General features: G+C 44.3%; 1 protein-coding gene across 1 annotated transcript in view; it reads left to right on the top strand.

Moving 5' to 3' along the window:
* AACS (acetoacetyl-CoA synthetase) overlaps nucleotides 1-15,613 on the top strand; it is a 63,858-nt gene that overhangs the window by 3,834 nt on the left and 44,411 nt on the right. Inside the window, exons 2-4 of the mRNA XM_070762092.1 lie at nucleotides 4,382-4,485; nucleotides 6,845-6,965; nucleotides 10,418-10,531. Of these exons, the coding sequence (XP_070618193.1) occupies nucleotides 4,382-4,485; nucleotides 6,845-6,965; nucleotides 10,418-10,531 (339 nt within the window). The remainder of the gene's footprint in view (nucleotides 1-4,381; nucleotides 4,486-6,844; nucleotides 6,966-10,417; nucleotides 10,532-15,613) is intronic.

Raw genomic sequence — 15,613 nt, 5'->3', positions numbered from 1 at the left:
GGATTGGATGGCGTATAAATCAAATAAATAAATAAAATAAATAAACCATCATGTGTATTTTAGCGCTGACTCAGGTGGAACTGTATCATCTTCCAGAAAAAAAATCTGTTTTTTTATTAATTATTCCAAGAAACAGGGCCTCTAGCTCTCCAGGCTTGTACAATTCAGCATTTTGCATTGGGCTTGGAAGTGTCTTTCTGCTGCAGTTCGATGTAGCTGAGATCAGCTGCCTGTTTCTCTTCCGTTTGCCTTCACCATCTCTCTCTCTCTCTGCAGGCTGAAATCTGTAGAAAAGAGGAGGGGGAAAAGCCTTGTGTGAATGCTGTCTTGAGTGTTTTGATTTCCCAAAGAGGGCAGGTTGTGTGATTCCATGTGCCGAGTGAGGCCTGATGCGTTTTGGGAACGGAAGCCAGAATGCTGTTAAAAAACCCATTTAATAAGATTTCTCGTTTCTTGGATTGGGGGCAGAATTTTAGGCTCTTGATTTTTGCATTGAGCAAAAATAGGACAGCTACCTAAAGATTCTGAACTACAGGTAGTGCTTGACTTGCAACAGTTCGTTTAGTGACCGTTCAAAGTTACGACGGCATTGAAAAAAACTGATTTATGACACTTTTTCCACATTTATGACCGTAGCAGCATCTCTGTGGTTGCATGATCAAAACTCTCTAAAGAGGCCCCACGGAGGCTTCTCCCCACCTTTTCCGACCCTGTTTTCTCCCAGGAGATTCCTAGAGAGGCCCCACAGAGGCTTCTCCCCGCCTTTTCCGGCCCTGTTTCCTCCCAGGAGATTCCTAGAGAGGCCCCACGGAGGCTTCTCCCCACCTTTTCCGGCCCTGCTTCCTCCCAGGAGATTCCTAGAGAGGCCCCATGGAGGTTTCTCCCTGTCTTTTCCGGTTACAGTTTCGGAGGCTCGGGTTTGTAAGTGGAAAATGGTTCTTGAAAAGAGGCCAAAAAATCTTGAACACCCGGCTCTTATCTAGAAGTGTTCTTAAGTAGAGGCATTCTTAGGTAGAGGTACCACTGTATAAAGGTTGTGGTCTTAAGTTGAGGACACCTCCCATGGGAAGAGGTGCTATACAGGTCTTGTAGTTTGGTCTTCTGGCCGTTTTGCCCCATTTTTGCCCTAAAGTGCACGACTCAAAAAGAGGGCCATGAAAATATTTATTGACCCCTCGCATACTGGACATAAACTGTTTCAACTCCTACATGCAAAATGTCGCTACAAAGCATTGCACACCAAGACAACTAGACACAAGAACAGTTTTCTCCCGAACGCTGTCTGTCACTCTGCTAAAAAAATAATTCCCTCCACACTGTCAAACTGTCTACTAAGTCTGCACTACTATTACTACTAGTTTTTTCTCATCATTCCTATCACCCATCTTCTCCCACTTCTGACTGTATGACTGTAACTTGTAACTTATGACAATCATTAAGTGTTGTACCTCATGATTTTTGATGAATGTACTGTATCTTTTCTTTTATGTACACCGAGAGTGTATGCACCAAAGACAATTTTTTTGTTCAATAATACTTGGCCAGTAAAAAACTCTATTCTATTCTATTCTATTCTATGCTGCATTCTATTCTATGCTGCATTCTATTCTATTCTATTTTCCTATTCCTATTCAAAATTCTATTTTATTGTCTATTTTCTATATTCTACATTCTATTTTGCATTCTGAATTGTATTCGGTTCTATTCTATTCTATTCTAACAATGAGTGCACAATACACCACAAATTTGATCCATTAGAAATAACACCTTGCAATGTTGTGTGTTTGGGGCTTCTGTTTATCCCTGAAAGAATAATTGGACAATTGTTTTCTGTTGATTCTCAATGTTCAAAATAAATGCAGAATGTCACATATAGATAGGGAAGTTTGCTGCTTTTCTTGCAAACTGAAAAAGATATTGTGTTACCTTAAAAATAAAAAGATGTGCGAAAGCATCTGTTGGCCTCCTTTTCACATTTGTGCTCGGTTTCTGCTGGAGTTTGCAAGTGTGATCATGGGTTTTGTGAAACAGAGGCTGGAAAATAAATGAGCTAGCATCCTTGTGTTCAGTTTCCAAGCAGCTTTTTATTTATTTTTGGCTTGCTTCTCTTCTTCAAAGCAAACAACGATGCTAGTGCAAACTAATTAGTTAATTCTGATGTTCAGAGACCTGGAAAAATAAATGTGGATTTGGTTAAAACCTGAGATACACGACTCAACTTATAACAATTAATGTAGTGACCATTTGAAGTTACAACAGCAATTTTTTAAAAAAAACAACCCCTTTTTCACACTTACAACCATTGCATCCTTCCCAGGGTCACATGATTAAAATTTAGACTCTTGGCAACTGGCTCACATTTATGACCGTTGCCCAGCATTCACCTGGTCCCATTTTGTGACCTCCTGACAAAGCAAAGTCGATGGGGAAGCTCGAATTCACTTACCAACTTAATAACTGCAGTGGTTCATTTAACAACGGTGGTAAGAAAACTCACTTAACGGCTGCCTTGTTTAACAACAAATGTCGGGCTCAATTGTAGTAAGTCGAGAACTACCTGTGCTAAACTGGCCCACTTGAGAGGGGGAGAGGAGTAGAATTGGGGTGCCCTGTACTACTCTTGGCACTGAGCGATAGTTATTTATTTATTTATTCAATTTTTATGCCGCCCTTCTCCTTAGACTCGGGACGGCTTACAACATGTTATCAATAGCACTTTTTTAATAGAGCCAGCCTATTGCCCCAACAATCCGGGTCCTCATTTTACTCACCTCGGAAGGATGGAAGGCTGAGTCAACCTTGAGCCAGTGATGAGATTTGAACCGCTGACCTTCAGATCTACAAGTCAGCTTCAGTGGCCTGCAGTACAGCACTCTACCTGCTGCGCCACCCCGGCTCATACCCCGTTTCCCCCCAATAAGACATCCCCTGATAATAAGCCCAATCGGGCTTTTGAGTGCATGGCAGTAAGGCCAAGCGCTTATTTCAGGTGGAGCTTTGACATCATGGAGACGTCCTTCCTAGCCAGCCGAAACGTGGACTCCAGGAAGGACGTCTTCGTGATGTCAAAGCTCCGCCCATGGAATTCCCTATTGGGATTCCCCACCTCCGTTTGAGCCTCCCGACCGGCCGACAGCTCCACGGCTCTTTTGCAAAGCTGACAGCCAGGTGGCAGGGCTTCTTGGCATCATCCCGAACCCGAACTTTTGCCGAACTTCTGGGTTCGGCGTTCGGGAGAACACCGAGAAGCCCCCTGGCTGTTTCAAAATGCGACAGCTGGGTGGCGGGGCTTCTCGGCAGCCTCCCAAATGCCGAACCCGGAAGTTTGGCAAAAGTTTGGGTTTGGCGTTTGGGTTCGGGAGGATGCCGAGAAGCCCCCCGGCTGTTTTGAAAGGCGACAGCCGGGCAGTGGGGCTTCTTGGCGGCCACCCGAACCTGAACTTTTGCCGAACTTCTGGGTTTGGCATTTGGGAGAACGCCGACAAGCCCCCTGGCTGTTTCAAAAGGCGACAGCCGGGCGGTGGGGCTTCTCGGCGGCCTCCTGAACCTGCACCTGAACTTTTGCCGAACTTCCGGGTTCGGCATTCGGGAGAACGCTGAGAAGCGCCTGGCTGTTTCAAAAGGTGACAGTTGGGCGTCGGCGCCCAGCGGAGTGCTGTTTTTGCGTTTTTGGTTTTTTTCTTGCACACATTAATTGATTTGACATTGTTTCCTATGGGAAACATTGTTTCGTCTTACGAACTTTTCGCCTTACAAACCTCCTCCGGGAACCAATTAAGTTCGTAAGACGAGGTATTACTGTACATAAAATTTCCTTTTTGTAAATAATCCTTCTCCCCCCTCCTTCCCCCTAAGTTATGCATCTCTTCCTCCCCCCAGAGAAGCAATCTCTAGTTTGCGCTGGTGATTTCAGAGATGTGGTTTGTTTGTCCTCTCAGAAGCCAAGATGGAGCCATTAATTGACCGCTGAAATCATGAAGAGAAAAATTCTACCGGAGGTTTTTGTTTTTGGCTTCATTCCTTTCAAGCATTAGCTGAAACCCAGAAATTATTGATCTGATTTTACTGGACTTTGCATTAAAGGTGCTTGAGAGAGAGAGAGAAGGGAGCTTCTTTGTTCCCAAGAAGCAAATATGGAAGCAATTATTTTTAATTATTTTTCCACCCAGGCCTGACACAGGTGGCTGCTGCATCCGATGCTGCTTGCGAACAGATGGAAAATAAAACTTGTGAAAGGGGTTGATTTGGACAGCTTTTAATTTGCCTTCTTTGAGAGGGAAAAGGAGGAAGATGGTAGAGGCTAAACCCTCACCTGGTCTTTTCTGAGGAAAATAAATGATGGAGGTTTTTTTTTTAATGGTGGTCTTTGTTTTGCTTCCAGCCAACTACAACGAGTTTTACCAGTGGTCCATACAGTATTATCCGGATTTTTGGGCAGAGTTTTGGAAATTCAGTGGCATCGCCTTTTCCCGGCTGTACGATGAGGTAAGTTGACAGAACAGACTTAGAAGGGACCTTGGAGGTCTTCTAGTCCAACCCCCGGCTCAGGCAGGCAACCCTGTGCCCGTGGTGGCGAACCTATGGCATGCATGCCACAGGTGGCATGTAGAGCCATATCGGAGGGCACGCAAGACGTTGCCATGTTTCAGCTCCAGCACCAGCTGATTTTTCAGCCTCAGGAAAGGCTGTTTCGCCTTCCGGATTATTATTATTATTATTATTATTATTATTATTATTATTATTATTATTATTATTAATATTAATATTAATATTATTAATATTATTAATATTATTAATATTATTATTAATTAGATTTGTATGCTACCCCTCTCCGCAAACCTCCAAGTGCAAAAAAACCACTGAATGGACAAACAAGAAATTCTGAAAACGCACTTCCGGTTTGCCTGTTGTGCTGTTTTTTGCACTCCAGAGGGCTCGGGGAAGCTTCCTGAAGCCCCAGAGGGCAAAAAACACCACAATGGTCAAACCGGAAGTGCATTTTCTGAACTTACGGTTTGGACATTTTTTCACATTCCAGGCTTCAGTGAGGCCTGTGCGTATGCGCGGGGGGGATGTGCATTCATGAGGGGAGAGGTATGGGCATGTGCATCCATGCTAGTACACCCAAACGCACTCCTTTTGGCACACGGATCAAAAAATGTTCGCCATCACTGCTCTATAGCAGGGGTAGGCAAAGTTGTCTCTTCTGTGACATGTGGACTTCAACTCCCAGAATTCCTGAGCTAGCATAATTGGCTCAGGAATTCTGGGAGTTGAAGTCTACAAAGTCATAGAAGAGGCAACTTTGCCTTCCCCATGCCCTATACCATTTCATACAAAATGGTTGTCCAGTCTCTTATTTAAACCTCCCATGATGGAGCACCAGGGGAGTTTTCTTAGCAGAAGGCAACCGGTGCCGCCTTCCAAAGGATTTTTAAAAAAATGTGCCCATCCGATTGGATTTTGTTAACATGCGGCCTAACAGCCAATGATAGAAATACCAAATTCCAAACAGAGTATATGTGGCAGTGGTGGTTGTTCAGTCAATAACACAGATTATCATTTTAAAGATATAAATACTATTTACAATCTATACAATATCATTAATATTACACACTAACCATAATACAATATTTAGACCTTTGTTTGGCACATAGCAGTACTATTTAGCACATAGTTTATGCATGGAATGATTGTGTTGCATGGTTTTAATGTTGGGTTTTAAATGTTTTTTAATATTAGATTTGTTACACTGTGTTATTTTGTTGTGAGCCGCTCCGAGTCCATGGAGAGGGGCAGCTTACAAATATAAATAAATAAATAAATAAATAAATAAATAGCGATATATTCTCTTATTAGCACACAGCTTTAGCACAGCATATTATATTCTATTTAGCACACAGCAATATATCTTATATTATTAGCACACAGCATATTCTCTCTTTAAAAAAAAAATTATTAATTTTTAAAATATGAGACAGAACAAGACATACAACATTTAACACTAAAAGGAGCTACAAGTGCTCCGCTCCGTATAGAAGTCTTCTTAATACAGAAAAAAAAACCCTAATTCTAGTTTAGATCAATACAGAAAAGTCAACTTAAAACACCCGCGCCGCTTCTCCGCTGACTCCTGGCGAACTTCCCCGCTTTAGGAGTCAGCGGAGAAGCGGCGCACCTGTTTTAAAACGATCGGAGCCGGCCTGGGGGGGCTTTCCAGCAACCCCCGAGCCCCCAACCCGGAGAAGCCTCGCTGCTGCGGCGGAAGTAAAAACACCATCTGCACATGCGCAGATGGTGTTTTTACTTCCGCAGCGCTACTTCGCGAAAACCCGCTCATTGCAGGGGGTCCTGGAACGGAACCCTCGCAATGATTGGGGGATCACTGTAGTATATTCTCTTATTAGCACACAGCAGTATTAGCACACAGTTACATATTAACACACATCAATAACTTAGCACATAGCAATATAGCATCAATACTAACCAGCATATATACACCAATAACCAACAATACAATGTGATCTTATTCAAGGCGACAGAACACAACGCAATGCAACAAAGTAGAGAGCAGCATATCGGTCTCTCTTGATATGGCTAATTGCAGCCTAGCTCTTAAGGTAACATTATTGCAGCCTAGCCCTTAAAGTACCATTACTCTTTCCTTCTAACCTACAATGCTGGTTAGTTTCATATATTGAAAATCCAACCAGAGCATTACGTGGTACTGACAGATTTCATGATAGTGGCCCATCCCAGTAAAAACTGGAAGACCATCATAATATTGATCCTTTGTGCCCTACGTGGCTGCCAAGTCTTCTGTTAAGGATTCTGTTCCCACCAGGTGATCGATCCCTCCAAGAGCATCGCAGATGTCCCTGAATGGTTTAAAGGCAGCCGTTTGAACTATGCCGAAAACCTTCTGAAGCATGAGGAGAACGATAAAATTGCTCTGTATGCCGCAGGTAAGTCCCCAGTGCGAATCTTCGTAAGTGCTGGATCTACGACTATTCACATCTCTCTCTCTCTCTCTCTCTCTCTCTCTTTCATTCTCTCCCTCTCTCTGCCCTTTCTCTTTCTCTCTTCCCCACCATCTTTCTCCCTCTTTCTCCCTCCCTCTCCCTCTCTTTCTCTCACTCCCACCATCTTTCTCCCTCTCTCTTTTTTCTCTCCCTCACCCTTTCTCTCCCTCCCTCCTCTCTTCCTCCCCTTTTCTCTCCCTCTTTCTCCCTGCCTCTCCCTCTCTGTTCCACCCTCTCTCTTCCTTTTTCTCCTTCTCTCTTTCTCTCCCTCTTTCTCTCTCCCTCTTTCTCTCCCTCTTTCTCTCTTTCTGACTCTTTCCATCCTTCTTTTCCTCTCTTTCTCCTTCTCTCTTTTTCTCACCCATCCTCTCTCTTTCTCTTTCTCTCTCAATTCAATTCAGTTTATTAGATTTGTATGCCGCCCCTCTCCGAAGACTCGGGGCATCTCTCTCTCCCCTCTCTTTCTCCCTCTTTCTCTCTCCCTGCCTCTCCCTCCCTTTCTCTTTGTCTACCTCTCTCTCTCCCCCCTTCTCCCTCCTTCTCTCTTTCTCTCTCTCTGGCTCTTTCTCTCTCTCTCCCCCTTTCTTTCTCCCTCTTTCTCACTGCCTCTTCCTCTCCTTCCCTCTCTCTTCCTCTCTCCTATCTTTCTCTCCCTCTTTCTCTCTCCCTGCCTCTCCCTCCCTTTCTCTTTCTCTACCTCCCTCTCTCCCCCCCCTCTCCCTCCTTCTCTCTTTCTCTCTCTCTGGCTCTCCTCTTGCTCCCTCTCTTTCTCTCATCATCATTATTTGCAGCAGTTGTGCGGGAATAATTTTCCCAGTTATCTTTTAGAAAGATTTGGTTTACAGGGCAGGGGTTCCTCGTGGTCTCCTATCCCTGCCTCCTTTTTTTAAAAAAATAAAAATAATTCTCAAGCATTCCTTTGCCCAAACCAAGGGCTCTTTTGTTAGAGTTTGCAGGAATACTTCCTGTCTCCCCAAACCCTTTTGCCATTTTGTGGGGTTGTATATGTTTCTTTTTTTCCTTCTTGGTGTGTGTGCGCGTGTTATATTCACCTTTCAATCAACTCTTTTGCATGCCTGGATATTCTCCAGTCTGTTAAAAAACCCTTTTAAGCCCCAGCTGGACCCGCTTCTCTGCCTCACCTCCTCCAGCCAAAGAATTTTGCAAATTGCGTTGTGTTGCCTTGGTAGTGATCCACGAGAACAATCGGGAACATTGCTTGTTCTTGCCCTTGTCATTATTTTTGGAACCTGGGTGTCAGGTGTGCTTCCATTCAAAGTCCGGGAAAGAGAAACCCCAACTCCATTTTTATAGAGATGAGCACTTATACTAGATAAGAAGTGGCACAAGGTAAGCAGGTTCTGGGACAAAAGGCCCACAAGATGCAGAGGTGGGCTGCTAAGGTGGGACGGTGTTGCGTCTGGCCCCCGTGGCTCTGAGTGCTGGTGGAGTCCAGCATAATTATGCTACTGCACCTGGGCATGTAACGAAATAGCGCGCGGACACGCAGGGGCGCCATGGGTGCCAGCAAATTGATTAAAAAAGAAAAACTGAAATATCACATGGTCATAAGTATTCAGATCCTTTGCTGTGACACTCATACTTAGCTCACATTCTATCTATTTCCTCCTGCTCCTCCTTGAGATGGTTCCACTCCTTCCTGGGAGTCCAGCTGTGTGTGATTAAACTGATTGGACTTGGTTAGGAAAGGCACACACCTGCCTGTATAAGTCCTCACAGCCCATGTCAGAGCAAGTGACAATCATGGGGTCTGAATACTTATGATCCTGTGATATTTCAGTTTTTCTATTTGAATCACTTTGCAAAAATATCTACATTTCTGGGGGGGGGGGGGGTTTCCCCTGTCAAGAAGGGGTGCTGACTGCTGAGTGTACACTAATGAGAAATAAAATGAACTTTTTTGCTTTTACCAAATGGCTGCAATGCAACAAAGAGTGAAAAATTTAAAGGGGTCTGAATACTTTCCGTACCCACTGAAATGCACTGAAGCTGACCAGACTAAGGACGCTAGACAGATGAGTACCTGGTAGGCAGATTCCACCCCCCCCTCTATTTTCCTCCCCAAAAACTAAGGTGCATCTTATACTCTGGGGGAAAAAAAGGTAATACAGTGGTACCTCTACCTAAGAACACCTCTACTTAAGAACTTTTCTAGATAAGAACCGGGTGTTCAAGATTTTTTTGCCTCTTCTTAAGAATCATTTTCTATTTAAGAACCTGAGCCCGAAAAAAATTCCCAGGAAATTTGAAGGCGGTATGAAGGCCTGGCCAGTTTCCTGCCATTCCCCCTTTAATCCCAGCCATCTCGGGCTTTTCTGGACAGCCAGAGGAGCCTTTCGGTGGCGCTTAAGGAGGCTTTGGCAGCCCAGAGCGAACAAAGCATTTTCCTTTCTCTGGGCGCTTTGAGAGGGAATAAACCTCTGCCAGCGCCCAGAGAAAAGAAACGCTCCCTTCACTCTGGGCAGCGACTGTCCTCCTCCTCTTCTTCCTCCTCCTCCTCCCACCTGTTCTGCCCGCGTGTTTCAACCACCCGTAATTACAGGGTAATTAGTCCAGGAAGACACACACCACACGATAAAAGGAAAACCCAAAGTTTTTATAAACAGAAAAACAGAAACAGCTCCCTTTTTAAATGTCAAAGGGATTTTCTGGTACACACAAGGCACAGGGTAAATGCAGTCCAATTGCTCACCCAATAACTGGGAAATTGAATCCAATTCTAAAGTCCAGAGAGTCCGCACACAATCTTGAACAGCACAAAAACCACGATCTTGACGAAACAATGAATCAGATAAGCTTCCATGAGGCTAAAACACAGGTTGCACTTTTATCTGTAGCACTAATTACAGCAGCCCCATCCAACCACAGGTGGCCTCATTTTCTCTTGTAATAATCCTTCAGTTGTTGTCTCCTATGCATCACTCTACGCATGCGTGGATGTGTCATTAATTCTTGTTCAGAATCCAAGGATGATACAAATGATTGATCTCCTGGGCTGTCTGCCAAGCTCCCCTCTTCCCTATCACTCACGTTTCTTTGGTCAGAGGAGGCTTCGTTGGCAGATTTCATCAGGAGCAAAATAGGCCTGCGGCATGTGTATGTTTCCCTCACATCCACCTACACATTCCTTGAGGCAGGAGCTGGGCCAGAGCTAACCACAACACCACCCAAATTCCGAGCTTTTATTTCTTTCCTAATGGGTTTGCATGCATTTTGCTTTTACATTGATTCCTATGGGAAAAATTGCTTCTACTTACAAACTTTTCTACTTAAGAACCTGGTCACGGAACGAATTAAGTTCGTAAGTAGAAGTACCACCACTGTATATTATAATATTATTTGTTTTGAAACTGGACCTGGTCTTGTTCCTCCAGGGGAAGGTAAGGAAGAGATTGAAAAAGTGACTTTTGAAGACCTGAGGCACCGGGTGGCTTTCTACGCTGCAGCCATGAGGAAGCTGGGGGTGAAGCCTGGAGACCGAGTTGTGGGTGAGTCCACCTTCTCTTTCCAGCAATCCGCCTTTCAACCAGGATGTGCAAACATGAAATCTGACCGCCTTAAAAGAAGCTCTGCAGAAAGGAACAGACGGAGGAAAGAAGACAGGTTGGGTGACTTTTAGCCGAGATGGGGCGAGAAAAAACGATGGGTCCTTGAAATCAAAAAATCTTGCAATTAAGGACAGGTGAAAAACGGGTCTTGTTGGAACCAAAGAAAGTGTGGGAGGCTTTGCCGAACCTTCCTGGACGGAGAGGCAGGAGTTACAAATGTGTGTGGGGCTCACACACATTTGTAGCTTCCGAAAGGAATGCGTGTTTGGGCTGGAGGTGGAGTTGGAGGTTTTCCGATGTCCAGAATGGAAGAAGAAGAGGAAGAAAATTAGAAGAAGATGATCTCTGTAGATGAAGGTTGGAATGTAGGGTTCTTGTTGGTCTTTGAGCGTGGTGGTTTTCTTCCAGGCATTTTATTAACCCCAATACTGAACATCATCAGTGTGAGAACGGAGTGGGCTTTGTTTGTTTAATAACAATAACAATAACAGAGTTGGAAGGATTTTGGAGGTCTTCGAGTCCAGTGTTTCCTAATCTTGGCAACTTGGAGATATTTGGACTTCAACTCCCAGAATCCCCCAGCCAGCAAATGCTGGCTGGGGAATTCTGTGAGTTGAAATCCAAATATCTTCAACTTACCAAGGTTAGGAAACACTGTTCTAGTCCAACCCCCTGCCTAGGCAGGAAACCCTACACTACTTCAGACAGATGGTTATCCAACATCTGCTTAAAAACTTCCAGTGTTGGGGCATTCACAACTTCTGTTCCACTGATTGATTGATTGATTGATTGATTGATTCATTCATTCATTCATTCATTCATTCAATTTTTATGCCGCCCTTCTCCTTAGACTCAGGGTGGCTTACAACATGTTTAGCAATACCACTTTTTAACAGAGCCAGTGTATTGCCCCCACAATCCGGGTCCTCATTTTACCCACCTCGGAAGGATGGAAGGCTGAGTCAACCTTGAGCCGGTGATGAGATTTGAACCGCTGACCTTCAGATCTACAATCAGCTTCACTAGCCTGCAGTACAGCACTCTACCTGCTGCGCCACCCCTGTCAGGAAATTTCTCCTTAGTTCCAGGTTGCTTCTCTCCTTGTTTAATTTCCACCCATTGCTTCTTGTTCGGGTGCTTTGGAGAATAGGATGACTCCTTCTTTGTGGCATATTGGAAGTCTGCTATAATGTCTCCTCTGGTCCTTATTTTCATTTAAACTAGCCATGCCTAGTTCCTGTAACCGCTCTTCATATGTTTTAGCCTCCAGTCCCCTAATCCTCTTTGTTGCTCTTCTCTGCACTCTTTCTAGAGTCTCCACATCCTTTTTGCATCGTGGCGACCAACACTGAATGCCGTATTCCAAGTGTGGCCTTACCAAAAGCCTTATAAAGTGGTATTAACCCTTCGCGTGATCTTGATTCTCTCCCTCTGTTAAGGCAGCCTAGAACTGGGTTGGCAGCTTCTGCACATGGCTGGCTCCTATTTAAATGGTTGTCCACTAAGACACCAATATCCCTCTCACAGTTACTACTGTTGAGCAATGTACCACATATTCTCTACCCGTGCGTTTCGTTTTTCTTGCCTAAATTTAGAACCTTGCTTTTTTCACCATTGAATTTCATTTTGTTAGATAGCGTTCACTGTTCAAGTTTGTCAAGATCTTTCTGTATTTGTTTGATCAAGTCTACGGAGAGGGGCGGCATACAAATCCAATAAATAGATAGATAGATAGATAGATAGATAGATAGATAGATAGATAAACAAACAAATATTAATTAATTAATTAATTAGATTTATAGGCCACCCTCCTTGCAGACTCAGGGCAGCTTACAAGAATAAAATATTGACAAAGGTAAAATAATACCATACAGTTAAAAAGTTAAGAGAAGTAAAAATAAAACCCAGTATAAAATCAATCAGTTGTCCCTCATTCATACTGTTGGCCGGAGCGGAAACTATCGTTCACGGCCCCAGACCTGCTGGCATAGATATATTTTTAATGCCTTTCGAAGGTGAGGAGACCGGGTGTGGTCTGAATCTCTGGGGGGGTTGGTTCCAGAGGACCGGGGCCACAACAGAGAAGGCTCTTCCCTGCAGGACCTGGAGGGCCCAGAGGAGGCTGACTCTGTGCGATCTAACCAGTCGCTGGGATGCATGAGGCAGGAGATGGTCCTGTAAATAATCTGGTCCTATGCCATAAAGGGCTTTATAGGTGATAACCAGCACCTTGAATTGCGTTCGGAGACCGATTGGTAGCCAGTGCAGCTTGCGGAGTGTTGGACTAATATGGGTGTACCTAGGTGTGCCCAACATGACTCGTGCGGTTGCGTGCTAGACCAGTTGAAGTCTCCGAACGTTCTTCAAGGGTAGCCCCAATTAGAACGCATTGCAGTAGTCAAGCTACAATGTATTTGTGGAAATGAGAAGGAAAATATTACATAAGTGGTATTACACTCCCGTTCAACTTGCATACTTTCAGCAGAATGTTAAGGGTATTTGTTGGCATGGGTGCCAAGATAAAGGAGTGTTTATGCATATGTCTTTGGGAATGCCCAGTAGCACAAAACTTTGGGCAAAAGATGCAAGAGGATATTAATTGGTACCGGTACATGGTGGATCACATTCAATTTGAGATTATGGATAAAAGGATGAATTTGGTTAATGAAACTGGTAATTGACAACTGATGGGACAAGGTAAGACGATATATGGCGAGTAGAATCTGAGACCAAGCTACAAGAAATAAATTGGAATCACTTTATACTATGTAAATAGATACTTTGCTCTTGGGTTAAAATGGTTTTTACAAGAAACACCCTCCCGGATTTGGTGGTGGGGTATGAATGTTTGTCTGGTGGTGGGCACAATTCACAAAGCACTTACTGTTATGTTGTGTGTGTGGTTATATTGTAAAAAATCAATAAAATATAAATTTAAAAAAGCTACAGTGGGTTTGTGGAGAGGGAGAGGAGGAGGACTGTGGGATCCTTCGTGCTTCCTGAGTTTAGTGGTTTTACTTGCAGGTGTTTCACGACCAATCCAGGTAACAATTCATTGATGATGTTACTTGGTTTGGTCATGAAACATTTGCAGGTAAAACCACCGAGCACCAAGGACCCCGTAGGAGGAACACTGCCTCCCTGTTGTTCTCCAGCACCCCATCACCTCTTGCCTCCGTTTGACCTCTTCTGCCCTCAGAAGCCAAGGTGGGCAGTTCACCTGCCCTTGTGTCATTGAGTCCCTTGCTTCATTGTTCCTTGTTTTGCAATGCAGTCCTTGATACCTCTTGCATCAGGTTAGGTAGGGTTTTTCCCCTTTGAGAAAGTCTTGAGTAACGGGGGAGTTACTCAAGACATTTTTTGGGAACTGCCAAAAGGGAAAAAAAAGTGGCAATGTAATCCATACGCCTAGTCCTCATTCATCCAGTGGGTTTCTTTGTGCCTGTTGATTTTGGTGGGACAGTTTCACAGCAGGTTTGGGATTCAAAGTGTTGGTTATGACCTATAAAGCCCTTCATGGCATCGGACCAGAATATCTCCGGGACCGCCTTCTGCCGCACGAATCCCAGCGACCAGTTAGGTCTCACCGAGTTGGCCTTCTCCGGGTCCCGTCGACTAAACAATGTCATTTGGTGGGACCCAGGGGAAGAGCCTTCTCTGTGGCGGCCCCGACCCTCTGGAACCAGCTCCCCCCAGAGATTAGAACTGCCCCCACCCTCCTCGCCTTTCGTAAACTCCTTAAAACCCACCTTTGCCGTCAGGCATGGGGGAATTGAAACATCTCCCCCGGGCCTATACAGTTATGTATGGTATGCTTGTATGTATGTTTGCTTTTAATAATGGGGTTTTTAGTGTTTCTTTTAAATTATTAGATTTGTTATATATTGTTTATTATTGCTGTGAGCCGCCCCAAGTCTACGGAGAGGGGCCGCATACAAATCTAATGAATGAATGAATGAATGAATGCTTTCACAGTAAGGTTAGAAGTGGAGTTAGCGTTTCCCCCTGAATTCAGAGTTATGCGCGTTAGATGGAGTCCTCGCCTTAACCCACTTCTTTAGTGATTGTTCGAAGTTGCAACAACATCAATGAATAGAATAACAGAGTTGGGAGGGACCTCATAGGTCATCTAGTCCAACCCCCCCAGCCAAGCAGAAGACCCTTCACCATTTCTGATAGATGGCAGTCCAATCTCTTCCTGAAAGCCTCCAGTGATGAAGCTCCCACAACTTCTGGAGGCAAGTAACTTTTATTCCAGGGGGTTGATTGTTCTCACTGTCAGAAAATTTCTCCTTATTTCTAGGTTGAATCTCTCCTTGTCCAGTTTCCATCCATTGTTCCTTGTCTGGCCTTAGATGCCTTGAAAAATAGCTTGACCCCCTCCTCTCTGTGGCAGCCCCTCAAATATTGGAAGACTGCTATCCCAGCGGCCAATTTGGTCCCACAGAGTTGGCCTTCTCCGGGTCCCGTCGACTAAACAATGTCATCTGGCGGGACCTAGGGGAAGAGCCTTCTCTGTGGCGGCCCCGGCCCTCTGTAATCAACTCCCCCCTGGAGATTAGAACTGCCCCCACCCTCCTCGCCTTTTGTAAATTGCTGAAAACCCACCTCTGCCGTCAGGCGTGGGGGAAATGAGATATTCTTTCCCCCTAGGCGTTTACAATTTATGCATGGTATGTTTGTTGGTATGTATGTTTGGTTCTACAAATAAGGGTTTTTTAGCTGTTTTAGTATTGGATTTACATGCTGTTTTGTACTACTGTTGTTAGCCGCCCCGAATCTACGGAAAGGGGCGGCATACAAATCCAATCAATCAATCAATAAATAAATAAATTGAGGTATCCCCTTGCTAATATGGTTTATGTATGGTATCATTGGGTTGTTTGGTTAATTTAATGATAGGGTTTTTAGATAGTATTGGATTTGTTCACTATTGTTGTGAGCTGCCCCGAATCTTTGGAGAGGGACGACATACAAATCTGATAAATTATTATTATTATTATTATTAATTATTATTATGCT

This window comes from Erythrolamprus reginae, chromosome 10 (assembly GCF_031021105.1).
Source record: "Erythrolamprus reginae isolate rEryReg1 chromosome 10, rEryReg1.hap1, whole genome shotgun sequence".
NCBI lineage: Eukaryota > Metazoa > Chordata > Lepidosauria > Squamata > Dipsadidae > Erythrolamprus > Erythrolamprus reginae.
Note: the sequence above shows the minus strand (reverse complement) of the source record. Positions and strands in the feature narration are given on the sequence as shown.